This window comes from Naegleria gruberi, assembly GCF_000004985.1.
Source record: "Naegleria gruberi genomic scaffold NAEGRscaffold_19, whole genome shotgun sequence".
Classification (NCBI taxonomy): Eukaryota; Heterolobosea; class Eutetramitea; order Acrasida; family Naegleriidae; genus Naegleria; species Naegleria gruberi.
The window spans coordinates 324,272-350,321 of record NW_003163308.1 but is presented as its reverse complement, the minus strand read 5'-3'; the positions used below and the strand labels follow the sequence as shown (position 1 = coordinate 350,321).

Below are 26,050 nucleotides of genomic sequence, written 5' to 3'. Positions count from 1 at the left end.
ATCATCATCATGATTGGAAGAAGTACTAAATTGATTCAATCTAACAAGCGTGTTGCTTCCGTTTTAAAGAAGAATATTTCTCTTTCATCATCTAAGTTGTTCAGTACTTGTGTTAGTGCTTGTTCATCGCATTTGGCTTCACTCGATACTTATACTAATAGACACAATTATCAACCAGAGAATGAAAATGTTCATCTCATGTTGAAGGAATTAGGTTTTAAATCACTTGAAGAAATGGTCAAGACTATTATTCCAAAGTCAATTTTATATGGAGAAGGAGAACGTATGGTTTTATCTTTTGATCAAGATGGAAAGAAGACTGTTTTGAATGGAGAGTCTGATATCTTGGCTGAATTATATAATCATGCTAAACTCAACCAAGTCAAAAAATCATTGATTGGTCAAGGTTATTATGATAACAAGATTCCTAATGTTATTCTTCGTAACATTTTCCAAAATCCAGGCTGGTACACTCCATATACTCCATATCAAGCTGAAATCTCTCAAGGTAGACTTGAATCACTCTTGAATTATCAAACAATGATTTCTGATTTGACTGGTCTTCCAATCGCTAATGCTTCACTTTTGGATGAAGCTACTGCAGCTGCTGAAGCTATGGCTGTTTGTTATAATGCTCATAAGAAGGAAGTTAATGCATTCTTTGTTGCTTCCGATGTGCATCCACAAACTTTGGCTGTTATTCGTGCTCGTGCTGCTCCATTGAATATCAGTGTTGTTGTTGGTGATGCTCTCACTTTTGATTTTGCTGTTAATCGTGTCTGTGGTGCTTTGATTCAATATCCAAATACTACTGGTGCTGTTGTTGATTATGAAAGTGTTGTTAAAAAGGTTCATGATACTGGTGCTTTAACTGTTTTTGCTACTGATTTATTGGCTCTCACTGTTTTAAAGTCACCTGGTGAATTCGGTGCTGATTTGTGCATTGGTAGTGCTCAAAGATTTGGTGTTCCACTCGGTTATGGTGGTCCAAGTGCTGGTTTCTTGTCTGTTAAGGATGATTATAAGAGAATTATTCCAGGTAGAATTATTGGTATCTCTAAGGATGCTCAAGGTAAGACTGCTCTTCGTATGGCTCTCCAAACTAGAGAACAACACATTAGACGTGATAAGGCCACCAGTAACATTTGTACTGCTCAAGCTCTCTTGGCTAATATGGCCTCTATGTATGCTGTTTATCATGGTCCAACTGGTTTGAAGAATATTGCTAACAGAGTTCACGAAATGGCTGTCATTTTGAATAAGGGTATCAAGTCTATGGGTTATACTGTTTCATCTGGACTTTTCTTTGATACTTTCACCGTCTCTGTTTCAAATACTGAAAAGTTCTTGAGTTTTGCCGCTGAAAAGGGATATAACTTTAGAAAGGTTGATGCTCAAACCATTTCTCTCTCAACTGATGAAAGCATTAATATTAACCACTTGAATGAAATTTTGGCTATCTTTGCTTCTTTCAATGGTTCAAAGACTGTCACTGCCAATGATGTTGCTCCAGAAAATTTGATTAGCTCATCATCATTTGCTCGTACTACACCATATTTGACTCACTCCACTTTCAACAAGTATCACACTGAACATGCTATGCTCAGATATATTAAGAAATTGGAAGCTAAGGATTACTCTCTCTGTCACGGTATGATCCCATTGGGTTCTTGCACCATGAAGTTGAATTCTGTTGCTGTTATGACTCCAGTCACTTGGCCAGAATTTGGATCAATTCACCCTCTTGCTCCACTCAACCAAGCTCAAGGATATTTGAGAATGATTGAAGATTTGAAGCAATGGTTGTCTAAGATTACTGGTTTTGATAACTGTTCATTGCAACCAAATGCTGGTTCACAAGGTGAATATGCTGGTTTGTTGGTTATTAAGAAGTATTTGGAAAGCATTGGTCAAGGTCACAGAGATATCTGTTTGATTCCATCATCTGCTCACGGTACTAACCCAGCTTCAGCTGTTATGTGTGGTTTGAAGGTTGTCGTTGTTGAATGTGATAAGCTTGGTAACGTTGATGTTGAAGATTTGAAGCTCAAGATTTCTCAACATAAGGATAAGGTTGCTTCCCTCATGATTACTTATCCATCCACTCATGGTGTCTATGAAGAAAGAGTTCAAGAAATCTGTAACTTGATTCACGAAGCTGGTGCTCAAGTTTACTTGGATGGTGCTAACATGAATGCTCAAGTTGCTCTCACTTCTCCTGGTAAGATTGGTGCTGACGTTTGTCACCTTAACTTACACAAGACCTTTGCTATTCCACACGGTGGTGGTGGTCCAGGTATTGGTCCAATCTGTGTTCGTGCTCACTTGTCACCATTCCTTCCTTCTCACCCAGCTTTCGATGGTACTCAATATGAACTTCCAAACTCTGTTGGTGCTGTTTCTGCTTCTCCATTTGGTAGTGCTAGTGTCTTGCCAATTGTCTGGATGTACATTAGAATGATGGGATCTGAAGGTTTGAGAACTGCTACTAGTGTTGCCATGTTGAATGCTAACTATTTGGCTAAGAAATTGTCTGAACATTACAGAATCTATTACACTGCTGGTAATGGTTTGGTTGCTCACGAATTTATCATTGATTGTAATCCATTCAAGAAGACTACTGGTATTGAAGCTATTGATATTGCTAAGAGATTGATGGACTATGGTTTCCACGCTCCAACCATGTCTTTCCCAATTGGTAATACTTTGATGGTTGAACCAACTGAAAGTGAAGATATTGCTGAATTGGATAGATTCATTGAAGCTATGATTTCCATCAGAAAGGAAATTAGAGATATTGAAGAAGGTAAATCTGATAAGGTTAACAATGTTCTTAAGAATGCTCCTCACACTGCTGATGTTGTTACATCTGATTCATGGGATCGTCCATACAGCAGAGAAGTTGCTGCTTTCCCAACTGAAGCTACTAGAGAAAGAAAGTACTTCCCAACTGTCAGTCGTCTTAATGACTCATATGGTGACAAGAACATTTGTGCTTGTCTTCCAATCGAACAATACAAACATTAAGGAATTTTGAATAAAATTTTGTAAAAATAATTTATAATTAAGCTATTAACAAATTTTTCTTTGTGTCACAATTTGTTTTGAATTCACAAAATGTGCTTTCAGTGGCTGGTTGAAGATTGTCTCCCAAAATGCAAAAGTCCATACCAAGCAAATACTGCTTATCTTCAACTGATTTACATTTAGGAACAGCAAATGAATTGAAAGAAACTGCAGTGTAAGGTATCTCTGTTTGATTTGCCAAATGTACATAATAAGTATTAGTCCAATAGGTCCACAATTTAATGGCCTGATCAAAATATTCTGATGGTGTTTCCACTGCAATATCATTTACATAGAGACATCTTCCATACTTGTCATATGCTGACCAACCAGAGGTGGATAGAGATGGTGGCCAACGTGGAGCATATGCTTCGATTAATTTTTTATACTCTTTCGAATTGGCTTCAGGAAGTTTTTCTCCTAAATATGAAGATTGATTTGGGTCTTCACAACTTGATGCCACCGTTGTTGGTTGAAATGATGAGATGATGAAATTAATCTTGTCAGTTTTGACTCGTTCAGAAATTGTTTTACAAATTTCATCCTTCGAATCTTTACAAACAGTAGGGCTCCACAATAAACTTAATTCAATATATTTCGGTGACTGTCTTTCAATTGGTTTTTCTATCATTCTATAAGAGAGTAATAGAGAAAATCCAATTAGGAAAATAAGTCCCAATACAACAATGCCAACAGTTATTCTACTATTTTCAATCCCGAACACTGAATTTTTTCCATTGCTAGTATTATTATAATGATGATGGCTCAAAAGATCCAACTCGTCATCACTGTCCGAATCAAATAAACCTCCCTTCTCCGATAAATAGACATTTCTCGAATCAATTTCACTGGATGATGTCGGCAAGACTGGTACATATACATCACCCAACTCGAGTAATTCCTGTTCATTATCCAATACTGATGTTGATGCTCCAGGCCGTTGCTGTTCAGTGTTCGAGGTTACAAGTCTTGTTGGTTCTTCGTCATCATCTGATAGTTGTAAAGGCATTTTTTTTGTTTTTTTTAGAATGTTTTTTTAGAATTTGATTGTAATCATCAATAATGCAAGATAACAATTTAAAAGAATATTAGTTAGTGGAATTGTTGATAATTTTTATTTTGTAATGACACCTCCCATAGCACTTGTATGTGTAACGTTTGTGGTGACACAGTTTTTCAATTGAACTCCTTTCATTGATGCGCCTGAGAGATCAGCATTTCTAAGGTTGGAGTTGGATAGATCTGCAAGTTCTAAATCGGATGAGTTGAAATTGGCTCCATTCATATCACAATGTGTAATACTAGCTCCTCGAAGTGAGGCTCCACTGAAATTTACATTTTTACAATTGGCATTCTTGATAATTATTTTGAACATGTGGGCATTGGAAAAGTTACAACCCTCAATGATGGTTTCTCTCATCTCTGAGAAATCGAGAGTGCATCGCGAAAGGTTGGCATTCTTGAGATTTGTTTTGGAAAAGTTTACACTTGACAGGTCTAGTCCACTCAAATCTATACCTGGAAGATTTAATCCTTGGAGTTTATCAATCCACCCTTCCCAGAAGGACAGTTCATTAATGCTTTGATTATATCTTGTCTTGTCAATTCACATTCGAGATTATCATGTAAATTTTTCCTTATTTCACTCAATCGTTCCAGTTCCAATAGTTTTTCAATTTCTTCTGTGAGGGCAGCAAGTCCCCAAAATTTAGATTCCAAATGAACTCCTCTAATATTTACACCATTATTAATTACTAGCTCACCAGATCTCAAATAATTTAAAATTGGTTCAAAGTATTGTGGATTTCTGTCCATCATTACAAAGTATGGTTTCATTGGGTGATTAAAATCTCTAGTCATCTTTTTGAATGGAGAGTTCTTTTGGAACATGACAGATAGCATTGAATCTTTATCCATTGTTAATGTTGATCTTGTTGTAGTAAAGGTTGCTCCATCAAAACTCAATTGAATCCAATCATCATCGTCTTCATCTTCTTCAACAATTACTTGATTACTTTCATTCTTTTTTTGTTCTTCCTTCTCCAGTGTTGACGGAGAAGCCTTTTTCGTTATATCATCCCTTTCTATCATATTCAAATCTGATAGGAGTTTATTTCTTCTCGTATCGGTTATTATTGGTTGAGAGATTGACTTTATCATGTTTGTGATAATCAAATATTTACAGAGTAGGATCTCAGAGTTATTGTTGTAGGTCCTTTCTTTTTAGAGAAGTTATTTCTGGTCATCATGATGAAGTTTAAAACACCATGCCTGAGACCTTTCATCATCAAACCAATCCAATGCGACTTGCTACGTAGTTGATGACGATGCAATTTTTTGTAAACAGTAATTGTGATGTGGCGCCAACAAGAATTTTGCCGTTGCGAATTGAAAAAAAAGCCTCTACTATGATCATCAATTAAAGGCACAATAAAGTATTGTTTTTTATAATTTAATCTACAAATATTGATCGTGAACACACAATAACTTCTGACATCCAGAAAATAGTTGAAAAATATCTATCAATGCTTCATTGATCGCTTCAATTACCATCATCAGGAGATCATGAACGTTACCAAAAACCTAAATTTGTAGCAAAATAGAAAAAATGTCCAACTCTTCATCTTCGTCTGATCCTTCCATTGTTGCTTCTGTCTCATTGAGTGGAACGGGTCAAACCATTGAATTGATCAATGGAAATTTAGTGGAGGCTGAAAATATTGATGTTATTGTTTTTTCTGAAGTGTCTAGTAGTGTTGAATTGTCGGGAACTGAAGTTTTAGCTTTGGGAGGAGAAGAAATTGAAAAACAAGTCAAGTCGTTTATTTCATCGAATGGTCCTTTGGATTCTGCTGATAAAATTGCTCTTGTTGATGGTGGAAATTTGAAGGTTAAACATGTAATATTTGCTGGTATGTAAATTGTGCAAAATCATCATCATTGATTAATTTTCATCGATTGATGATAACATACTTTCATCATTGATTCCGATCAACAAATAATAGCTGGACCAATGTGGAAAGGTGGAAAAAAGAATGAACGTCAAATCATGGAAGAAATTGTAAATGTACGTGTTTAATAGTAGTATCAGTAATTTATAATAGTAATAATAATAGACATGTCTTGAGGAATCTAATAAGAAACAATTTAATAGTATTGGTTTTGATGCTATGTGTACAGACCTTTTCGGATTCCCAACTGAAAGAAGTGCAGAAGCTATTGTTAATGCAGTTTTCAACTGGTGTCACTTTAGATCCTTCTCCTATTGTAATACTATCAAAATTTTCATTCATGAGGCTGAAAAGATGAAAGTTTTTGCTCAATGTTTAGATTTGGCCTATCAAGCATATTCCAATGTTGGAAAATCTGCTCCTCCTGAAACAACAAGTGATGATTCCTCAATTAAAAAGAGAAAGAATGAAGATGAGGCAGTAACATTGCCTAATCAAATAGAAACAAATGAAAATAGTGGAGATGAAGATGATTCTGATGAGGATGCAAATGATTCATTCTCTCGTGATTCTAAACGAGTGAAGGGTGTCAAAAAGTTCTCTAGAAATGCTGCATGGAAGAGAGGACGTCACGAAAATACCATCCTGGCAAAGTCACAGAAATCTCACATTCACGACAAGTCCACAAACATGTCTTTGGTTGGTGACACAATGTCAATCTCAACAAGTATTGCCATGGACGATTTCACTAACATGAACGACGATGCAAATGCTGAAGATGATGCCACCAATTTCGATATGACTTTCCTCTAAACAGTTTTCCACAACTAGGAAATATTAAATAAGTAAATCATGTAATTTATTCTCAACATTTTAACCATCATTCTTCCAAAATGTAAAGAAAAGTAATGAAGAATAACAAACAACAGTCAACAGGATTGGCTAAATAGGTCACTTTAAGAGAGATGATGAACAACTCATGATTCACCAATCAAAGTCAGCTACAAAAAAATACCAGCAAATACATTGCATTGATTTCTATCCTAACTACCTGTATAATAGTACCAACATTATCATCATGAACGGAATTGGAACAGGTAATTATGAATATATTGTCATGTTGTTGGTCTATGTGGTGCTCGCACTGATCACCATCGGATCGTCACTAAAGAAGTGGATAGAAGAGAAGAGAATTTCTTGTTCTAGTTATGAAGTAACTATTGGAAATGTTTTACTTTTTATTGCTTGTATGTTTCTCTCTTTTAAACATTATATTGGAAACAAACCGAAACTATTTTGTTATATGAATATGGAATATTAAAATAGTGAGACTTGGAGTTGTTTCGTTTTTATTATATTTACAGTTAGCCTTCCTTCCAGGTTTAACAAAATCTAGACAATCCAATACACTTTCCAATCAAGAATACGAAAGAATTGCTCAAACTTACTTGGTTACTTGGGAATTACTGTCATTCCTTGGAACCTGTGCTTTATACTCATCATTGACAACATTAATTTACAAGTGGAGAATTTTCCTGAATGGAGATTTGAAAAGTAATGTTGCATTGGTTCTTGGATTGAATTCAAGTTTTGCTTTTATTATTCGTGGTGTTGTCATGGCTTTGGATTCAGTTGGTTATAGATATTTGTCAAGTGGAACTTCAGCTCAAATTGTTTGGAATATTTTCTTCAAGTATATTTGTTGGATTATTCCAGAAATGATTGTTGTGATGTGTATTTTAATTTGTCTTGTTGAAACTGATAGTTTCCACAATGTTTTAGCTGTTATTTATGGAAGAGTTCATGGAAATACAGCCTATGCTGAAGTACCAACTGTTGAAATTGGAGATATTGAAGATGTAATGAAGAATAATCCACCAAATTTATCTGATACTGAGCTAAATGAAATGAAAAATAAGACAACACCCAATGTTAGAGGATCTGTTGGTTCTGTCAATGATGGATATGCTAAATTTGAAGATGAATAAATATATTGAAATTATTGTAAAGTAGGAGAAATTGCATCTCTAACTCCATTGCATTGTTCTTTGGGGATAATCTTATAATATAAATTATCAAAAATAGAGGAATAAAACGAACTAATGGAGGAAATAGTGTTAATGCGTGATTAAGTTTACAATCAAGAAGGGGTTATAGCTCAGTTGGTAGAGCGTCTGCTTTGCATGCAGAAGGTCTAGGGTTCGATTCCCTATGACTCCATTTTTTACTGACTGTTGTTGTTCTACCACTATTACTACTATTTTAAAAATAATTACAATTATTACTACTATGAAAAACTTGTTGGGAAGATGATTGAAGTCATTTCTACCAATTCTGAAACGCAGACTTGAAAGACTTGTGCCAATAATAAGGTGTTGATTTTAGTTCAGCAAAATATTTGGCCAATGTAAGTGTCATATCAGTAAAGGTGTGATTTGCTCCTTTAAAGAGAGGTTTGTCATCTTCCATATGTGAATTTCTAGCCTTTTTCAAAAGACCGTCCTATAGTGCCTCAATAAAGTCTAAGGAAAGTACTTCATTAACATCAATCATTGTGTCAATTCCTCCAATTTCTTCCATTTGCTCTTATTGTTGATGATTGTGGATCTTTTTCAATTTGTATTTTGTAGCTTCTATCTCAAAGGCTTCTTTGGTAGTGATGTATTTAAGTGACAAACTCATTGAAAGTGGCTCATAATCATCTGCTAGAATACCTTCCTTGTGAGTAGTTTTGTTTTCAGATGAAGCCTTCTTCTTCTAGACATTTTAAAAAAAATACCTTTACTTTGTGTCACTCATCATGTCTCTCACGCCAACACGAACAATAACCTTAACAAAGGCTAAGAGGAAAAGCCTACTGAAGAGAGGAAGACACGATGTTTTGGACTTTGTTACACAGTTAAAACGTAAATCAAAGCAATCTCGTCTCAAACAACAACAACAAACTCAACAACATGATCATCCTCCTTCTTATCATTCAAGTGGTTGTCAACACACTACTCAACAAACACCGATTAATTATTCTGCAAACAATAATGATCAAGTACCAAATCAGGCCGAATCTATCCACAACAGCAGTAGTAGTAGTAGTAGTAGTAATATTGGTTCCTCAAGTGGATTGGGCAATAGTAGTAATAATAGTGGTGCTATTTCTCTTCATAATTCTACTGGTGGAATGGGTAATATTATTACTAATAATGGTATTGTAAGCAATTACGGGTTGGAACAGCAAAAGAGATTTTTTGAAGAAAAACTAATCCAGCAACAGAATGAATTCCAAGAAAAACTAGTCCAGCAAGAAATTGAATTTCAAAAAGCTCTCAATGAACAATGCAATCATTTGAAGAGAAAAGTGGAAGAATTAGAAACTTTGGAATCGACTGCCAAAAAGAAATGTACTGAATTGGAAAATCGTATAGCCATCCAGAAGAAGAAAGTTAAGGAGAGAATTGCAAATATTTGGCCTGATGAAGATGATGCAGATGATGATGATCCTAAATCATTCATCCTCAGAGGGATCAGTCACACTCTTACAGATCAACAAGTAACTGATTTCAAAGTATGCAGTCAATTTGGAGTGGCTATTGAGCGTCTAATGGCAATAGCCAAGATAACTGCTATCAATGAGAGTGACTTTAGTGACTTGGAAAAGGCTTTACTAATCCTTACCAATGTGGAAACCCCTAGAACTGCTAAAAAAAGAAAGAAGAGATTCCAAAACTTGAAAAATAGATATTCTCATTTGTTCCAAGAAGAAGGTGCAAGGTGTAATATTGTCTTGGGTTGTGACAATGGTGGCAGTAGCAGTAGTAGTGGTAATGTTGGTACACAAGAATAACATCTTCGGAAAGGAAACGAACGTGATGTTTAGTTCCTGTTGGTTCAGTTCATAGAGTCACAACTGATTGTGTAAATATTGTTTTTTTTAAATTAATAAAATTGATAATTTGCTCACAAGTGACAAAGAGTATTGATTGAGTAGTTCCACACTTGCCAAAACAACATAGAAGAAAAAGAGTAAAACTTGCTCATATCAATCTCACTCTTGAAAAATATATAAATAATATATTATAATTACGAAAATCTGGAAAATAACCACTCTATGCAACTTTACCATCATGTTATACTTCTCAAATAATGTATATGGTTCAATTTTAAGACATTTTGGTGAATATTCTATCTTTCAGTAAGGTAAAGGGTGAAATATCAAGGTTGACTTGGAAGATCAGGACGTGTAGGATAATTTTCTTTATTGCAATTTTAAGGATATCATTAAGGTATTTAAGGTTAATGTGAAGCTGGCGTAGCTCAGTAGGTAGAGCGTTGGTCTAATAAGCCATTGGTCGCCGGTTCGATCCCGTCCGTCAGCAACCATTTTGCAAGTCAGCTTATTGTTTCTTCTTTTTCACTAGTGAGGTTTGTTGATCTCTATCCAATCGTTTCAAACTACTTCCCTTCCTTGGAATTCTAAAACTCTTTGGAAATTTAATCAGATTTACCAATTGACCATTCTTTTTCAAATTATTGATGTGATTTTCAATTTTCACATCATCAAAATCTAGTTTATATTCTAATGATCTAATAGTATTTGAAAATTGTGAAGATGCAACCATATCTAATGAATTGAATGAGAATACCTTACTTCTTTTTAACGAAAGGCTTTCAATTCTGTTAAAATAAGAGCAATTACTAAGATATTCAATAGACAATTCCGTAATATTGTTTGATGATATTTGTAAGTAAGTGAGAAGGGATTCTCTTTCCAAATTTTCGGTGAATTCTATTATGCTCTTGTCATTCAATATTTCTAAGGAGTCTATAGATAAATAAGTTAAATTTTTCAAATATTTTGCGATATAGAGAAGACCGTTCCTTGGAAAGTTAAGGGCTAAACTCAAATACCTCAAAGTATGTGCAAGATGTCCTGAAAACATCTCATCCAAATCTTCAATAGTTAAATTAATTCTGTCAATTCCCTGGTTTAGAGATATGTAGGACAAGTTTTTCAAATGTGAGCTTGTTCCAAGCAATTTGATAGATTTCAAAGAAGTATGGGTAAAGTTAATTTGTTCCAGCTTGGACATGCTCTCCGTGTCAATATCTTGCAGATTTATCTTCCCACTACTTATTCTTATTTCCTTCATTTCTTTCATTTGTGTAATAATCTTGAAACATTTGGGATTTGGATTGCTCACTGAAATATATTGTAAATGTTTCATATTTTCATAAATTATTTTCAATTCTTCTTCTTGTACAACAATGAAAAATGAAAATACCTTCAACTTTGACAAAAGTGGATTACTGGCCACCTTGGCAACTCCATCCTTTGTAATATTTGCCCAAATTATCAATTTCTCTAGATTTCCAATATAAGGACAAGTGGCAATTTCTAATGCAGCACCATAACCACATCCTACTTTTTCACCTTTTAAAAAAAAATTCAAACTCAAAGTACTCAACTGCTCCAATTCTTTACATTTAAACAATTGAATCAATCCATCACCAATATACGGCAACTCCAAGACAGCACTGCCCAAACTCAATGCTTTCAAACTTTTCATCTCTGATAAATTCTCACAAAATTCCATCAATTGTTCTTGGTTTTCCAATAATAAACACAGAGATTGAATATTCTGCACCTTGAATGATAGTGATCGGAATAAATTAACCAACAATGAACCTTTTACGCTTACAGTACCAAATAATTTACTTTTCATTACTTCGGATCGCCATTGTTTTGATAGGAGAGAACAGGCAATGATTTGTTTCCATGGTAGAAATTGTAAAATATGAAAGCAAATATCTCCTGGTAGGAACACACTTTCATTTGAAGACATTTTTTCTTATTTTTGTAAAGAGTTTGTAATTTAGAATGTGAAGGATTCTGAATACAGCTGTTTTAAATATCAGAAATTATACAGGTGCTGTAGTCTTTTTGTTTTAAGGTCCTACTTTTTATTACTTGTTACTTAATCACATTTGGATGTCAAATGCTAATGAAAAATTCTCGCAAATTGTGCTACACCATTCTAACAACTATTAACATGTTGTGAGTTGCATATTTCCACAATATTGAAGGAGCTATCCTGTGTAACCTTACTCATTGACTGGTCCATTCTAGTTCTGTAATTCAATAGACCGTTTCTTAAATCAATATTTCCATTATAAGCTTTTGTAAAGAGCATATCTAATGAATTGAGAACATTGTTGGTGATTTGAGAATCTCCTGGACATTTTTCTAAATGTTCGTAAAGTAAACTCTTGGATTGGTTGACTTTTTCTACTAGGGATGCTGAATTACTATTCGAATCTAATTGTTCAAATACTGAGAATGCATTTTCAAAGTTCTTGTACTTGACATTTTCCTTTTGTTGCTCCAATTCATACCTTTCGAATAAGAAAAATATTTCAGTTTTAAAATAGGAAACTTACATCCACTCATCTTTGGAGAATGAATTCTCCTTAATTACCTGATAAACTGTTGAAATATTTGGAAGGAAAATTTCGTTCTCTATCTCAATTCTTTCCATTGGACGAGTGACAAACAAAGTTTTGGCGCCATATTCCAAAGATTTTGAATCTGCAAGAATTTGAATATTGTAATGTCTACTCAATGTACATAATTTCTCAGCATTTGAAAGTAGAGAACCAACAATCGAATAGAATCTCAAAGAATTGGTTCCCAAATTTCCAACATTGGCCTTTCCTGTTGTAATTCCAATACAAATTGACAATTTTTCATAATCTGATAAAAAGCTCGATAATGATTTGGATATTTTCAAAGCTGCTTCCAAAGCCTGAATGTTAGATTTCTTCTTTCCTGTCACGAATGATATCTGATATTGATCAATGCTAAGAATTTGCAAGTCGGCTTGCATGGTCTTTGCAAGTGCGCTCAATCCAGAGGCAATCTTTGAAAATAACTGAGCTATTTCAATTGTGGAGAGGCTCTTACACATTTCAGAGATCTTTACAAGGACAATACTTGCTTCCTTTTCTGAGAGTCCTAATTTGAAGAGTGAGGTTCGATCTTCATTGTTTCGGAAACTTCCGTCGTGTGAGGAGGAAAGTCTACTTGATGTTTCGATGCCATCTTTGGATTCTCTGGTTGAGATTTGTTTCTTGATTGATTCACTGGCTTGGCTTTCCATATTCTTTTGTTTTGGAGTTTCTTCTCCGCTTTCAGATGAGTTCTCCATATTCCTTAATTGGTTAAAAATGGATTCTGGTAAAAAGCTTTTGAATTCATTGAGCCAAACTACCATTTCATGCAAATCTTCGTACATGACATCAATTTCCTTGAATCTACTCGAAGTAAAATGAACACTTGTTAAATCAAATTTTTTGATTTTCATAAATTGTTTCTCTAAATATTTCAATGGCTCAGTAATCATATATCCAATCAGGACACTTGTCAATAAACCAACTATAATCACAAATACAGCAACACCTACTGATATAGCAGTGTTAATATTCACAGTTCTGGAAATATCATCCGCGTAGACAACAAGGAAAACATTCCAAACAATGTTTTCTAATTTGAATTCCATTCTTGATACATAGTAATCAATTCCAAGACTTTGTATTTCAAAGGTGCTTGGAGATTTTGAAACGCCTCCGTATTTGTATCGAATGTCACTCATCAAAATACCTGAATCCTTATCTGTCAAATTAAATAAGGGAACTCGAGATACCTTATCTAAGGCTGTGGTGTTGATTGAACCACCAATAACTAAGTCATTAGGTTCAGATACTAACACATACCCTCTTTCATAAATCTTCAAGTTATAGGAGTAGTCTGATTAACTACAATATCCAGTAAACTACCTGTCGAAACACTCGCATTCCATTGTTCGATACCAACCGAATCTCTATGTTTGATATAAACAGTAAAAGTTTCTTCTGGATAACCTTTTGTAAAGAATGTCAAATTAAAGTAACCATACATCTCAGTAGGATAAAACACTCCAACACTCGATGGTCTATAAATATTATTCTTCTCAAACAAATACGAAAGTGGTGGCTGTCTATCAATAATTCCCAACTTGAAATCTGACGCAATGCTCTTTGCCAATCCTGAACTAGGTGCAATCTGGCTCTCCAAAAAGACCAATATCTTTCTACCAACTTGATTGATCAAATTTGTGGTCAACTCATTAACAGCTGTTCTCGATCCAATAAACGAAGCCAACCAAATAAATAAAGAACAAAGAAAAAGTAAGGAGACAATGAGGAGGATTATTACAATTCTCATGGAAAAGCAACCACCAAAGAAAACCTTCTTTTTAGGAAGGACAATGTCTGAGGAATCGTTGGTGGTTTGATTGTTTAGTAAATCTTGCTTTTCGTTGGAGGGAGAAATTTTGGGCATTTCTGGTTGACTTGATTTTTTTGTTATGTTTTTTGATTTGGTTAGGTATTGAGAATAATGAATTGATTACATCAAATTGATGTTCATTGGTTTCGATTGACTTGATGGGAAGTGAAGGTTAAAGTGCCAGCTGTCAATACATGTAATAATACATGGGTTGTCGGCTTTTTAATTATGATGATGGACAAAGAAGTGGTCTTTCTCTTTCAAAATTTCATTATAGCTTACCATTGACTTTAAATATATAAAGCACTTTAAGGGAATGTCAATCTCTATCTAAATAAAAATTGAAATGTTTTGTAAGTTTCAACTACAACACTCGTGATATCTATTGTTAACCGTTTCTCAAATTGTTAATCTTCTTTCCTTAATGATGTAAATAATAGAAAAAATTAGAAACTCTAGGCAAATTTTTATTGAACTTTACAAAATATTTAATAGTGAAAAATTTATCGTACAGAAACTTTAAGATGTGAACATGCCTTTCCTTCAAATCTTTGATATCATTTCTTGAATATATTGAGAAATCATTTCTCTTCTTCCTCAGTAAACATTCTTCCAGATCCATACGGAGCAGAAAAGTCCATAAATTTTGGTAATTTATCTGGAATGTCTATAACTCGATTTTCATAATTGACATGACATATTGGTTGAAAGAATGCATCCTTCTTAACAACTTCCTCACCAGGACAGAATGCATTCTTCATTTCATCATAACAACAACCCATAGTTGACACGATTGGTCCACCTGTCAAATGTTGTGCCACAAATCCATTACATTCTGCACAATACATTCCATTAAATTTTTCAGAGAATGGAACTATTTTCAATAATTGATCAGTTGTGAATCCAGTTTTTGTTTTCCATTTGAATCCATTCGGTGGTACAGCAACGACTAAACTAACAGGTGCTCCAGTGCCTTTTCTACACATTCTACAATGACATAGAACAGTGAAAAGTGGTTTTTCGGAAACTTCGAACATTAATTTACCACAATTGCATGAACCAGTTTTCAAAATGCTTGTTTGAGGTGTGTGAATGGTTTCCGATTGATTTTCAGACATTTTTTTGTTTCTATTTATTTTATTAAAAAATAGAAAATGTAAAATAAGGGCGGAATTAATCAAATGGCAAAGCACCGACGAGAGGGTAGTTATTTCTTGTTGAACGGACAATATGGTCAATCAATTCGAAAATTCAACACCTTAATGATGAAACTCTCAATCGATTGGTTAGAACCGTAATAATCAGTCAAATTTGTAAATCAAAGATTCTCCTCATCGACTCCGACAGGCATGAAAATTGTCCCATTAGCACTCATCATTCCATGTAGTAGTAACCTCATTACTGCATTATCTGCAAAACGTTATCTTCCGTATCTTTCAAATTCGAAATTAATTTTAATATTTAAAAACAATTTGAAAAAAAACAAAAAACAATGGAAAGCATTCAAAAAATCATTTCATCACTCACCAACAAGGAACATTCAACAACACTGATCGGAGCAGGATTAGGTGCTTTAGCTGTGGGTGGTTTGATCAAACTCTATCAAAAATTGTATGCTCCCATCACTATAAAGAATATTAGAATTTTCCCAATTAAATCATGTAGAGGATTTGAAGTCAAGGAGTGGGAGATTGGTGAATATGGATTCTTGTATGATCGTGCCTGGATGGTTATCAAGGAGGATAATAATAATTTTGTTACTCAGAGAGAAACTCCTTCGATGGTTTTGATTGGAACAAGTATTGATTTGAAAAAGGGAGAATTGAAGGTTAGCTTCCCTGGATCTGATGATTTCTCAGTGAAATATATTGAAAATATTCAGATTAATGATGAAAATAAGGATAGAGTGAAAAATGTCACTATTTGGAAATATCCTGTCAATGCTTTTGATTGTGGAGATGAAATTGCCAAGTGGTTGTCAAAGAATTTGAAAGTTTCAGTTCGTTTGGTTCAAGTTATTGATAAGTTTACTGATTTAAGAAGTGATAAATCTGTAGAAATTCAAACTCATCACAGACCTGCTGAACCAGAAGTTCTCCAACCATTCATTGATGAAAAGAAGGAATTTACACATGTTGCTCAATTTGCAGATGGTTATCCATTCTTATTAACCTCTGAAAATTCAGTCAGCGATTTTAACAAGAAGGTCATTCAAGATCAATCAAATCTTTTCACAAGATATTTCAAAACCTTCCTCTATGATTTATTTGGAGCTTATTCATATATTAGTAATTGGAATTTCCGTGGAAATATTGTAATCTCATCACCATCTATTTCACCATACGATGAAGAAAAGTATAGAGAAATTGAAATTAATGGAGTTACATTCTATGGTGTTAAGAGATGTTCAAGATGTACCATGCCATCTGTTGATGTTGATTCAGGTGTCAAGAAGAGTTTCATTATTGATTCATTGAACAAACATCGTTTCTGTGAAATTATTGATGGAACAGTGTTTGGTATGAATTTGTGTCATAATAAGAAGAGTTCAGGAAGAAAGATTTCTGTTGGTCAAAGAGTCACTCTCAAACAAGTTGCCTTTGTTCAATAAACTATTTCCAATAACAACAGAAGAAAGACCTCGCTCAAGAAACATTCCAAAGGAAAGTAGATGATGAACCAACACACAATTATTATTATTTATGAATTTTTTATTCTCATCATTATCATACGATTAATGATTGTATCAAAATTGTTATTCTTGTTGGAAAGAAGAAACTTGTTACTTCTTCAAACAACATTTACACATCTTTCTAACAAATTTCAATTTGATCAAATACTTCATCAATTCATATCCTAAAATACCACACATCAACAAGGCATAGGCAATTGCGACCCATTCACCAGGTTCCAAATAGGCCTGTGTAAAATTCAAGTAATAAGTTCTCGTAATTCCTGCTGCACCTGCTTCCTGATAGTACATGAAGAAAATCCAAGTAAAACCAGCAACTACATAGATAATAAAAGAACACATAGCACATGCTGATACATTCATAGTTCCCCAAAAGTATTCTCTATCATTTTGTGATCTGAATGCGAAGAAACCAATGATCCACAATGGAGGAAAGATGAAACCGAGATAGAAGAAGGTAACTGCTACTATACTTTTGGCTGTCCATTCATTGGAATTTTGATGGTAGGTTGTGAAGGTTGATTTTGGTTCTTGAATGGTGACTGTCACTTGGTCTGTCATGATTATGTGTTGTTATTTAATGAAAATAGTTGTTTTATGGTACAGGGTGATGAAGAGGGTGACGATTGTGATGTAATGGAATGTGTATTTTTTTTGAGTTTGATTAATGACAGCCGAAGGGCTGAGAACCTGATTTTGAGGTTGATGGGAAAATTCTGTTTGTTTTTTTACCTATTCGAATTTATCTGGGTGTTGATTGTAAACCAACTGTAAATGAGTATGGAATTTGGAAGAGTTGACATCCAACTGCAAAAATTTCAATTCGATTCTCCAAATTCATTTGTTGACAAAGATGGAAAATTCTCAAAACAAAGTGTTTAAATAACTTTGGAAAAGTGGATGTTCCAAAGTGACAAATTTCCATAACTAGTTTCTTTCCAATTATTCATTTACTTTCGAATACTACCCATTGAAATTCATTTAAATACCAAACTAACTATCCTATTCTCAAAACCAAAAAAAATCAAAGTGATCAAAGTGATTAAAATGTTCAAATCAGTGTGTTGTTGTGTCTTCGTGCTCATCTTGTGTCTTGCATTTGCCAACTGTCAATACAGCAATAATTATGGAAACAATTATGGTTATTATGGTGGTGCTGGTCAAAATTATGGAGTAACAGGTGGTAATTACAATCAATATGCTCAAAATACTCAAGCTTATTCCAATCAAATCAGTGCAGTCAACTATTCACCATATTCAAGTTATGGATCTTATTACACTGGTCCATCTAGTTATGGCACCAATTATGGAAGTGCTTATTCAGCTCCATATTATGGTGGTTATGGCTATGGTGTTCCATATTATGGAGGTTATGGTTATGGTGTTCCATACTATGGTGGATATGGTGGTTATAGATATTGTTAAATAATCAAGAATTTCCTTAATTGTGTGTTGTGCTGTATTTCAAAAAAAAGAGAAGTGAAATAAAGTGAGACTGTTTTGTGAAAATTTCAATTATTTAATGAGTGGAACTTTTTCAATTCCAACAGACATGTTCGTAATCTTGATTTCTAAACGTTCAAATTGCAAACCCTTCCTCAACGACACCTGCCATTCAACTAACCTCCTACATGCATGTCGTTCAAAAAATCATCTTGATGAAGCTTCTTCTCATCATCTCTTAAAAAACAAATCACAAAAAAAACCCAACAGACAAAATCATTCTTATTTTGTTGGTGAGCAAATAAGCAAATATTGTAAATAATAGCTCTCTCAATTCTCTCTCAACAACAACCTTTTGGCGCCAAGAGAATTTCGCACACCAGTTTTTAACCCAATTAATTATTATCGTCTCTAAATCTTGTTGCAATAACAACAACATCATCGGAGGAAAGGAATTTTATAAAAGAAAATGGATCAAGTGTTTAGCTACGAATCTTTTGTTCATGCTACTGCCGGTAGTATTGGTGGACAAGGTAGGTTGTTCATGAGAAAGATAATTGTTATATATGAAGATAAAATCAATTGATCGTGATGATGATGATTTTATTTAAATATTGATAATAGCTGCCATGTCTGCTTTTTATCCTATTGGTATGTAATCAAGAAATGATGATTAATTAATTGATGATGATCATAATTCCGATGCTTTGCTACTAATGATGATTAACAATTAATAATTCATTGACAAATAATAATAGAAATTATCAGAACACACATTCAAGCCAATGAACATCTTAAAGGAAAGACTACTCTCGAAGTATTAAAGATCCTCGTTGAAGAAGATTGAGATAATTGAAAATGATGACACAAATTTGATTTTAATTTCACACAGTTATCACCACTTGTCCATTGTGGGTCATTACAACAAGATATAAGGCTCAAAGAAAGAATGATTCTACTGAAAATGAGGGAATTTTCAAAGGAATGGTCAAAATGGTTAAAGAAGAAGGTATTTCAACATTGTGGAGTGGTGTTCTTGCCAGTATTGTCCTTGTTACAAATCCAATGATTAACTATACTGTATTGTAAGTTTTTAATTGATTTGGAATTATTGGAATTTTATTAGTGATCAAACTAAGAAGCATTATTTGAAATATATGAATCAAAAGAATCTTACTTCTAGTCAATCATTCTTCCTTGGTCTTTTTGCCAAGTTTATTGCCACCATTTTGACCTATCCACTCCAAGTTGCTCAAACTAAATTGAGAACTTCAAAGAAGACAATGACTGAAGAAGAAATTAGAAAGACTGGACACAAGATTTATAAGAATACTTTGGACTGTCTGATTAAAATGTTTAAGGAGGATGGTATTTATGGATGGTATCATGGTTTGATGAATAAGCTTGTACAAACTCTTTTGATGTCTGCATTCCACCTTACCATCTATGATACAATTGTTACTGAAGTTGAAAAGGCCATGGGAGGTAAACATAAATAAACTTGTTTAATTCTACACGAAATTAACAAACACTAGGTCATACTTTGAATTCAACATAGTACAGGTTAGCACGATGCAAGATTTCTGAACTTGACCAAACTCCATTCTTGTTGGTTCTACTCTGTTTCCAACTTTCACTTAGCACGCAAAAAAAATGTCTCGATTCGAAACCATTGCCAAAACTCTGGGCAATAAGAAACTTGCTTTTTTCACAATTTCCCTTCTCCACTTGGTTTCGTCTACCATCATGTTAATGTACTATGTCGGAGTTATTTTCTATTACTTCTATTCCATTACTCATCCTTCCGACAATGAAACTTTTTCCACAATGTCTTCTACTGACCTTTTAACAATTACTGCTATTCGAAAGGTACAAACAGGACCTTCACCAACTGGTATTCTTATTTTCTATGCAATTATTTTCTCCTTTCCAGTGGCTCAACTTGTAGCACTTGTAACTTCAGTTGTTTGGTTAGTTTACAATTTAACGAAACCACAACGAAAGTTATTATTGAATATTTCCATGTTTGGAACAGTCTTACAAGTATTAATTTGTTGTGTGAGCTTTATCTTGTGTTTTTATTTCATTTTCTCAACTCCAATCCCAATCTATTTCATTGTTTCAGTTATTTTCATGGGAGTTTTGGGAATTTGGTCTTTGCTTGCTTGTTTTTTTTGTGCAGCTCAAATTAAGTGGTGGAATTTGGAAGAATTGAGAAGGAAACATGGAAGAAATTATCATGAAAGAACAATTGCTGAGGAACAAGTAGAAGATGATGTTGAATAAAAACAATTATAATCAATTGAGGATTAGTTTAACTTCGAATATAAAGTTTATTGTAAACAATAATAGAAGCTAAAGTAGAAACATAGTTAGTCAAAGTTCGTTTGGAAGTAGATCATGTTCTCGTACTTTGGGTAAGTAGTGAGGTCGCTCTTTTTGAATAAATCCTTGATTGAAAGGTTTAGTTTTTCACAAATTTAAAAAAAATGGATCCATCATAGTAAGTTATTTGTTGCAGAAATGAAATGATTTGAACTTTGTAGTGATTATTTTGTAAAAATACTCTTCCTTGGTAAGTAGGGAAACTAAACTAAACTAAACATGATATTAGGTGATCGTAAAGTTGGAACGAAATCACTTCTCCTTCGTTATTCTGTATGTAAACCACATATTTCACACAAACTTACCCCTTTCTCAGGACAATACCTTCTCAGATACTTATTACTCCGCTCTCGGAGTTGACTTTAAAATTCGTACCATTGAAATGGATGGAAAAACATTGAAATTACAAATATGGAATGCGTAAGTAAGACATTATCATATGATTTACTTAATATTTGATATTAGTCCTAGTCAAGCATTGAAAATGTAAGTGTTTTACAACTCTTGGTGTGAAATAGCTCACAATTGTGAAATAGTGTAAGTCAACCAACCAACCACCACCTTATAAGTTTATTTACCTAATTATCGAACAGCATCCAGGTTATTTCAAAGATGCACACGGTGTATTTATCGCCTACTCAATCACTGACCAATCCTCCTTCGATAATGTCAGTCAATGGATTAATGAAGTTGACAAGGCAGCTCCTGTAGATATTACAAAATTTTTGGTTGGTTGTAAATCAGATCTAACCTCTGAGAGAGTAATTGAACGTTCAGAGGGTGAAGAATTAGCAAACCGGTATGATATGCCATTCATTGAGACGAGTGCAAAATCTTCGGCCAATGTTGAGGAAGCTTTCACAAGAATGGTTTTGGAAATTAAGAAGAATTTGGATAATAAACCTAAAGCAGCAGCAGTAACAAGCACAACAAAATTGTCAGATAAGAAGGCAAAGAAGGAAGGTAATGAGAAGAAATGTATCATTTGTTAATGAACAAATTAATTTTATTAAAAGTTGTTTTTTTTGGGTTAATTAAGAATTGGAAATGTAAATATTGGATCATTGATGGCTCTAAAACATGAAAGTTTGTTTTTCATACCAATAACTATTTTTATCTTTTGGAAAAAATGAATAAATTCGAGTGCCACCCAGTGGACTTGAAATCAGATACAATTCAATACTTTTTCATGAATCAAGTTAGTTGGATTTTAGTGGATTGGGAGACTGAAACTGTAAAGAGTGTTTCACCTGTTGTTTACCCAATCGGTAACAGAGAAAATGTTGATTTTACGTTTACAGTTAAAAGAAGAAAGTCAAAGAATTTCCTTAAAAGAATTTGCCCGCTCATTTACAGAGGTGATTTTAATGGAGGATACAGTGACGCTTTTTTGTTCCATGCTGGAATGGAAAATGAGCTAACAAATGATGAAATCATGTTTCGTGCTCATTCACCAACTAGAATTTCAGATAGTGCAGATTTTGAGCATCCAATCATTTGCTCGTATAGACCATTTCCTTCGAATCCTGATTTGTTTCAAGTTAAATTGTTGTTGACTAAGACTGGGAACCCAAGCAAGGTAGATAACATGTTTGGGTTTGTTTTCAAAATTGTGGAAGAATTCACTGAAAGCAGAAAGAAACTGAAAGAAAGTTTGGAAAATAAGAATTTTACAGATTGTTTCATTGTAAATAAATGGTAAATAGTACAAGCTTGTTATTTATATGTACATTTTAATGTTTTCTTCTGGTAACTTGAATTGTGATGGAGGCAAATTCTTCAACCCTTTCTTTTGGATTGGATTCATATAATTGCAACATTCTACACAGTATCATACAAGCTTCAATCATTTGGGTTAGGCCAATATCGAGCTCTGCTATTTAAACTAGCAACCATAGTTAAAAATAAGGTGGTGGACATTGAGATCACTTCCTTTCATCCTCCTCATCAAGAAGGAAAGAAGAAAAATCATTGTCCGTATAGACAGTATTGAATAGTTGTTGTACATCGTCCCATTCGTGATTGGCTGCTGTTGGTTGTTGCTGTTGTTGAGTGCTGGTATTGTTATTGTTATTGATCATTTCTTGTTCTGCTGACATATGTTGGATTTCACTTAATAAAGTTGAAATACTATTCTCGTAGAGTCTACGTTGTTCTATGGAAGGTTGGTGATTATTGGATGTCATTTCATTTGAAATAAATCTAAAGAATTGACTATTGGATTCGAATCCAGGAACTTTGTATGATGAAGGCATTGAATGAGTATTGAAACTATTGATTAATTCTGAGAGAGAATTGTAGAATGCCTTCTTTTCCAAGATGGATTCCATTTCCTGAATCATATTTCTATGATAGAGATTCACTCTTGGGAATCTCTTTCCTAGCAATTTGACTGCTCTTAAGCCTTTTGCCAATACCATATAATAGTCAATTGGTCCAAGAGGTGAACTTTCATCACAATTTTTTCTTTCACCCTTTTCTATTAATGTTACAATGTACAAGTGAATTTTACAAGCTGCCATGATTGGAGTGACAACCAGAGGAGGTAAAATTATGAAAATTTCAGATTCAGTAGCTTCAATAATTCTCAATGCACTCTCCTCAATTTTGTCTCTCTCCCTATTGACACTAGTTAACATTTTAATCCTCAAGCTGTGGAAAATTATTGATGAGACTACAGTGTAGTTTTTCAATGTTAATCCAGGAGAATCTTTGAGATGAATTCCTCCAATATCCAAAATAACTTCAATCACCTTAATAATGGCCATATAATTGAATTCCGTCAAATCTTGAGAGACCATCAACTTCCAATCAATTGGAAGACTAATTCCCATATATTTTTCGTATAATTCAACCCAATCCAATGTTGTTTCAATCATATTTCCACTAGTTTTTGATAACATTGTGAGATAGGTTGTAAATTTTTTCAAGCATGATTGATACAAAGTCATATTCTGTGTTTCTTGCTCTGACATTTCCTTAAAATAAAAATCAATGCATTGAATATAAAATCGAGCAGTTTTGAATCGACCACATCCTACTTCATAATAAGCCAAAAATCCATAAGCACAAGCTACATAATAATTCGAATGTTCATCAAATAATAAACCCATCAATGTTCTAGCTTCTTTTGCAGTTTCCTCAGCTCCTTCATATCCAAGTGATTGTTCCCAAGTTGCTTTCATAGCTGCAAACATTGCAATCACCTCTTCTCTTCCAGGTAAAATTGAGTTTTTATCAAATAAATACTTTTCCAATTCACTCTTTTCAATCAGACGCATATTATTATGAAGATTTCCAAAATATAATTCCACAACTTGTCTATCATCCAAATGAGGTCGATTAGTTTTCTGATGATGATTAGATCCTCCATTTATAATACTAGTCCCACCACTAGTGCTTGCTGTATTAGAAGTATTAACAGATATTCCACCACTATTATTACTAATCATTGAAGCATCAACACTATTCAATGCTATTGATGAATTATAAGAGGAAGAAGATGGAGTTACTATATTAGTAGTAGTGGCAGAAGAAGAATTTCCTTGAACAAGTGATGATGATGATCCCTCTGATGATAATGCCGAGGCTTTACTTCTATTCTTCATATTTCCTCCCTTCTTCTTTGGTGTATGATATTCACAAGTACTTCCTCTAGAGGCACATCCAGTACAAGCCGGAAGTTTTCTATCACACTAAACACAAATCCAAAATATCCAAATAATCAAAGATGACCAATTTTACAAAGATGATCAAAAAAACATGTTGATAATAAACTTTGAATTATTCAAACTATGTGAAACAAACCTTTCTGTACCATTTATATTATTTTAATAATTTAATAATTAAAAAAGAATACATACCGATGGAGCTTTCTACAACCCAAACAAGCTATTGGATGCAGTGGTGTTGTTGATGAATCAGCAGCACTAGCATCACTTGCAGAGGTAATTCCATCCTCCGATGATTCTTTCGAGGTTGTTTTCATGAAACGTGTTTGAGTGAAGGTGGAGAATTTTTTTCTAATTTGAGTGTGGAACAGAACTTTTTTACACCGGTGTGGAGTTAGTTGTTTTTCAGAGGGAGATTTAAGGAAATTTAATCGTTGTTATTGAGTATTTAATGCTTACAAAACATTTAATATTGTAATATTGAAAAATATTGCACTTTGGAAATAATATTGAATTTGGAAAAACAAAATGATAAAAAAGTAAACATCAATTTATTATTTTTTTTGAAAGCCTTGTCATTTCATGTCACTAATCAGTAACAAAAAATGTCTAAACGTGGAGTGGTGGTTTCACAATCAATGATGACGGCTTTAATACTGTTGTTGCTGCTCATTGTCAATTTTTCTAACTGTATTAGAGTACATTTCGACTTGAGCTATCTGGAAAATGATGAAAGTCAACGATCATGTTATTCCGAGGGTTCATCTTATGTGAGAGGTGATATTTCAGGATTTTCATCACTACCATCATGTGATGCAACAGACAACGACAAATTATTAACACTCCCTCCTGATTCTTGTTCAGGAACTTGTCAAATTTATGATGTTGTTAATAGTTTACAAATTGGTATTTGGAAGAATCAAATTATTCCAACTGTACAATCTATGCTTTCTGATTTGATAACTGTCAAATCTGATTATCGAATGAATAATGATACATTCTTATTGGATTCAGCCAATTCACTTCAATCGAGGTGTCAATACACAACTGAATATGGTGTTCCAATTCAAAGCAAATACAAGACACTTACAAATGAAACTCTGAGTGGTGTGGATTTAGTTGTATTTGTTACAATGAGACCTGTTAGTATGGTGTTTAAGGGGAGTGGAATGATGTGTCTCTCTCAATCAATTAATGGAACCAAGAGACCAGTAATGGGATTGATTAATATTTCGACGAATTATTTCAATTCATTGAATCCTCGTTCGAGAATCATGATGATTCTTCACATGATGGTTTGTATTGGAATTTTATAATATCTAATTTAAACGTCGAATAATTTGATAACTTTCTCAATCATTTGAAAACATTTCCAATCAAATTTAGTATCACATTATGGGGTTCAACTTGAAATCGTTTAAGGAGGCAAATTTGGCTGTTTCATCATTTACAGACACTGCCAATGGAGATAGTAAGAAAATATTCACACTAGCTGCTCCAAAAGCCATTCAACAAATGAGAGCTC

General features: G+C 33.7%; 18 protein-coding genes and 2 non-coding genes across 20 annotated transcripts; 12 read left to right on the top strand and 8 right to left on the bottom strand.

The window, feature by feature from the left end:
* Positions 1–9: 9 nt before the first annotated feature.
* NAEGRDRAFT_48514 (uncharacterized protein) lies at positions 10–3,027 on the top strand (the record flags this gene model as incomplete). The annotated part of the gene is made up of 1 exon (XM_002678184.1): positions 10–3,027. The coding sequence occupies one exon, from the start codon at positions 10–12 to the stop codon at positions 3,025–3,027; it is 3,018 nt and encodes a 1,005-aa protein (XP_002678230.1).
* Positions 3,028–3,064: 37 nt separating this feature from the next.
* Positions 3,065–4,075, bottom strand: NAEGRDRAFT_66702 (uncharacterized protein; the record flags this gene model as incomplete). Its single annotated transcript, XM_002678068.1, has 1 exon — positions 3,065–4,075. The coding sequence occupies one exon, from the start codon at positions 4,073–4,075 to the stop codon at positions 3,065–3,067; it is 1,011 nt and encodes a 336-aa protein (XP_002678114.1).
* Positions 4,076–4,222: 147 nt separating this feature from the next.
* On the bottom strand, positions 4,223–5,037 carry NAEGRDRAFT_3322 (uncharacterized protein; the record flags this gene model as incomplete). Its single annotated transcript, XM_002678067.1, is given in 2 exon segments — positions 4,223–4,620; positions 4,635–5,037. Coding segments are annotated over 2 exon segments (801 nt in total), but the record flags the coding sequence as incomplete, so codon positions are not given.
* Positions 5,038–5,674: 637 nt separating this feature from the next.
* On the top strand, positions 5,675–6,830 carry NAEGRDRAFT_66700 (uncharacterized protein; the record flags this gene model as incomplete). Its single annotated transcript, XM_002678183.1, has 3 exons — positions 5,675–5,978; positions 6,072–6,133; positions 6,183–6,830. 3 exons carry the CDS (start codon positions 5,675–5,677, stop codon positions 6,828–6,830), a joined length of 1,014 nt encoding a protein of 337 aa, XP_002678229.1.
* Positions 6,831–7,095: 265 nt separating this feature from the next.
* NAEGRDRAFT_66699 (uncharacterized protein) lies at positions 7,096–8,005 on the top strand (the record flags this gene model as incomplete). Its single annotated transcript, XM_002678182.1, has 2 exons — positions 7,096–7,264; positions 7,344–8,005. 2 exons carry the CDS (start codon positions 7,096–7,098, stop codon positions 8,003–8,005), a joined length of 831 nt encoding a protein of 276 aa, XP_002678228.1.
* Positions 8,006–8,164: 159 nt separating this feature from the next.
* On the top strand, positions 8,165–8,237 carry NAEGRDRAFT_t271. The gene has a single exon. It is a non-coding gene; the product is annotated as a tRNA-Ala (tRNA).
* Positions 8,238–8,817: 580 nt separating this feature from the next.
* Positions 8,818–9,855, top strand: NAEGRDRAFT_66698 (uncharacterized protein; the record flags this gene model as incomplete). The annotated part of the gene is made up of 1 exon (XM_002678181.1): positions 8,818–9,855. The coding sequence occupies one exon, from the start codon at positions 8,818–8,820 to the stop codon at positions 9,853–9,855; it is 1,038 nt and encodes a 345-aa protein (XP_002678227.1).
* Positions 9,856–10,314: 459 nt separating this feature from the next.
* On the top strand, positions 10,315–10,387 carry NAEGRDRAFT_t272. The gene has a single exon. It is a non-coding gene; the product is annotated as a tRNA-Ile (tRNA).
* An 18-nt stretch (positions 10,388–10,405) lies between these two features.
* Positions 10,406–11,854, bottom strand: NAEGRDRAFT_66697 (uncharacterized protein; the record flags this gene model as incomplete). Its single annotated transcript, XM_002678066.1, has 1 exon — positions 10,406–11,854. One exon carries the CDS (start codon positions 11,852–11,854, stop codon positions 10,406–10,408), a length of 1,449 nt encoding a protein of 482 aa, XP_002678112.1.
* Positions 11,855–11,959: 105 nt separating this feature from the next.
* On the bottom strand, positions 11,960–13,567 carry NAEGRDRAFT_79466 (adenylate cyclase 1-like protein; the record flags this gene model as incomplete). The annotated part of the gene is made up of 2 exons (XM_002678065.1): positions 11,960–12,404; positions 12,450–13,567. 2 exons carry the CDS (start codon positions 13,565–13,567, stop codon positions 12,047–12,049), a joined length of 1,476 nt encoding a protein of 491 aa, XP_002678111.1. The 3' UTR covers positions 11,960–12,046.
* A 230-nt stretch (positions 13,568–13,797) lies between these two features.
* Positions 13,798–14,388, bottom strand: NAEGRDRAFT_66695 (uncharacterized protein; the record flags this gene model as incomplete). The annotated part of the gene is made up of 1 exon (XM_002678064.1): positions 13,798–14,388. One exon carries the CDS (start codon positions 14,386–14,388, stop codon positions 13,798–13,800), a length of 591 nt encoding a protein of 196 aa, XP_002678110.1.
* A 527-nt stretch (positions 14,389–14,915) lies between these two features.
* On the bottom strand, positions 14,916–15,452 carry NAEGRDRAFT_66694 (uncharacterized protein; the record flags this gene model as incomplete). Its single annotated transcript, XM_002678063.1, has 1 exon — positions 14,916–15,452. One exon carries the CDS (start codon positions 15,450–15,452, stop codon positions 14,916–14,918), a length of 537 nt encoding a protein of 178 aa, XP_002678109.1.
* A 509-nt stretch (positions 15,453–15,961) lies between these two features.
* Positions 15,962–16,822, top strand: NAEGRDRAFT_2994 (uncharacterized protein; the record flags this gene model as incomplete). The annotated part of the gene is made up of 2 exons (XM_002678180.1): positions 15,962–16,387; positions 16,454–16,822. Coding segments are annotated over 2 exons (795 nt in total), but the record flags the coding sequence as incomplete, so codon positions are not given.
* Positions 16,823–17,116: 294 nt separating this feature from the next.
* On the bottom strand, positions 17,117–17,587 carry NAEGRDRAFT_66692 (uncharacterized protein; the record flags this gene model as incomplete). Its single annotated transcript, XM_002678062.1, has 1 exon — positions 17,117–17,587. One exon carries the CDS (start codon positions 17,585–17,587, stop codon positions 17,117–17,119), a length of 471 nt encoding a protein of 156 aa, XP_002678108.1.
* A 486-nt stretch (positions 17,588–18,073) lies between these two features.
* On the top strand, positions 18,074–18,451 carry NAEGRDRAFT_66691 (uncharacterized protein; the record flags this gene model as incomplete). Its single annotated transcript, XM_002678179.1, has 1 exon — positions 18,074–18,451. The coding sequence occupies one exon, from the start codon at positions 18,074–18,076 to the stop codon at positions 18,449–18,451; it is 378 nt and encodes a 125-aa protein (XP_002678225.1).
* A 487-nt stretch (positions 18,452–18,938) lies between these two features.
* NAEGRDRAFT_66690 (uncharacterized protein) lies at positions 18,939–19,968 on the top strand (the record flags this gene model as incomplete). The annotated part of the gene is made up of 4 exons (XM_002678178.1): positions 18,939–19,002; positions 19,094–19,120; positions 19,362–19,554; positions 19,596–19,968. The coding sequence occupies 4 exons, from the start codon at positions 18,939–18,941 to the stop codon at positions 19,966–19,968; spliced, it is 657 nt and encodes a 218-aa protein (XP_002678224.1).
* A 154-nt stretch (positions 19,969–20,122) lies between these two features.
* On the top strand, positions 20,123–20,755 carry NAEGRDRAFT_66689 (uncharacterized protein; the record flags this gene model as incomplete). Its single annotated transcript, XM_002678177.1, has 1 exon — positions 20,123–20,755. The coding sequence occupies one exon, from the start codon at positions 20,123–20,125 to the stop codon at positions 20,753–20,755; it is 633 nt and encodes a 210-aa protein (XP_002678223.1).
* A 318-nt stretch (positions 20,756–21,073) lies between these two features.
* NAEGRDRAFT_66688 (ras family small GTPase) lies at positions 21,074–21,846 on the top strand (the record flags this gene model as incomplete). Its single annotated transcript, XM_002678176.1, has 4 exons — positions 21,074–21,127; positions 21,171–21,274; positions 21,331–21,340; positions 21,448–21,846. The coding sequence occupies 4 exons, from the start codon at positions 21,074–21,076 to the stop codon at positions 21,844–21,846; spliced, it is 567 nt and encodes a 188-aa protein (XP_002678222.1).
* A 933-nt stretch (positions 21,847–22,779) lies between these two features.
* On the bottom strand, positions 22,780–24,462 carry NAEGRDRAFT_48505 (uncharacterized protein; the record flags this gene model as incomplete). Its single annotated transcript, XM_002678061.1, has 1 exon — positions 22,780–24,462. The coding sequence occupies one exon, from the start codon at positions 24,460–24,462 to the stop codon at positions 22,780–22,782; it is 1,683 nt and encodes a 560-aa protein (XP_002678107.1).
* A 668-nt stretch (positions 24,463–25,130) lies between these two features.
* On the top strand, positions 25,131–25,841 carry NAEGRDRAFT_66686 (uncharacterized protein; the record flags this gene model as incomplete). The annotated part of the gene is made up of 1 exon (XM_002678175.1): positions 25,131–25,841. The coding sequence occupies one exon, from the start codon at positions 25,131–25,133 to the stop codon at positions 25,839–25,841; it is 711 nt and encodes a 236-aa protein (XP_002678221.1).
* Positions 25,842–26,050: the final 209 nt, after the last annotated feature.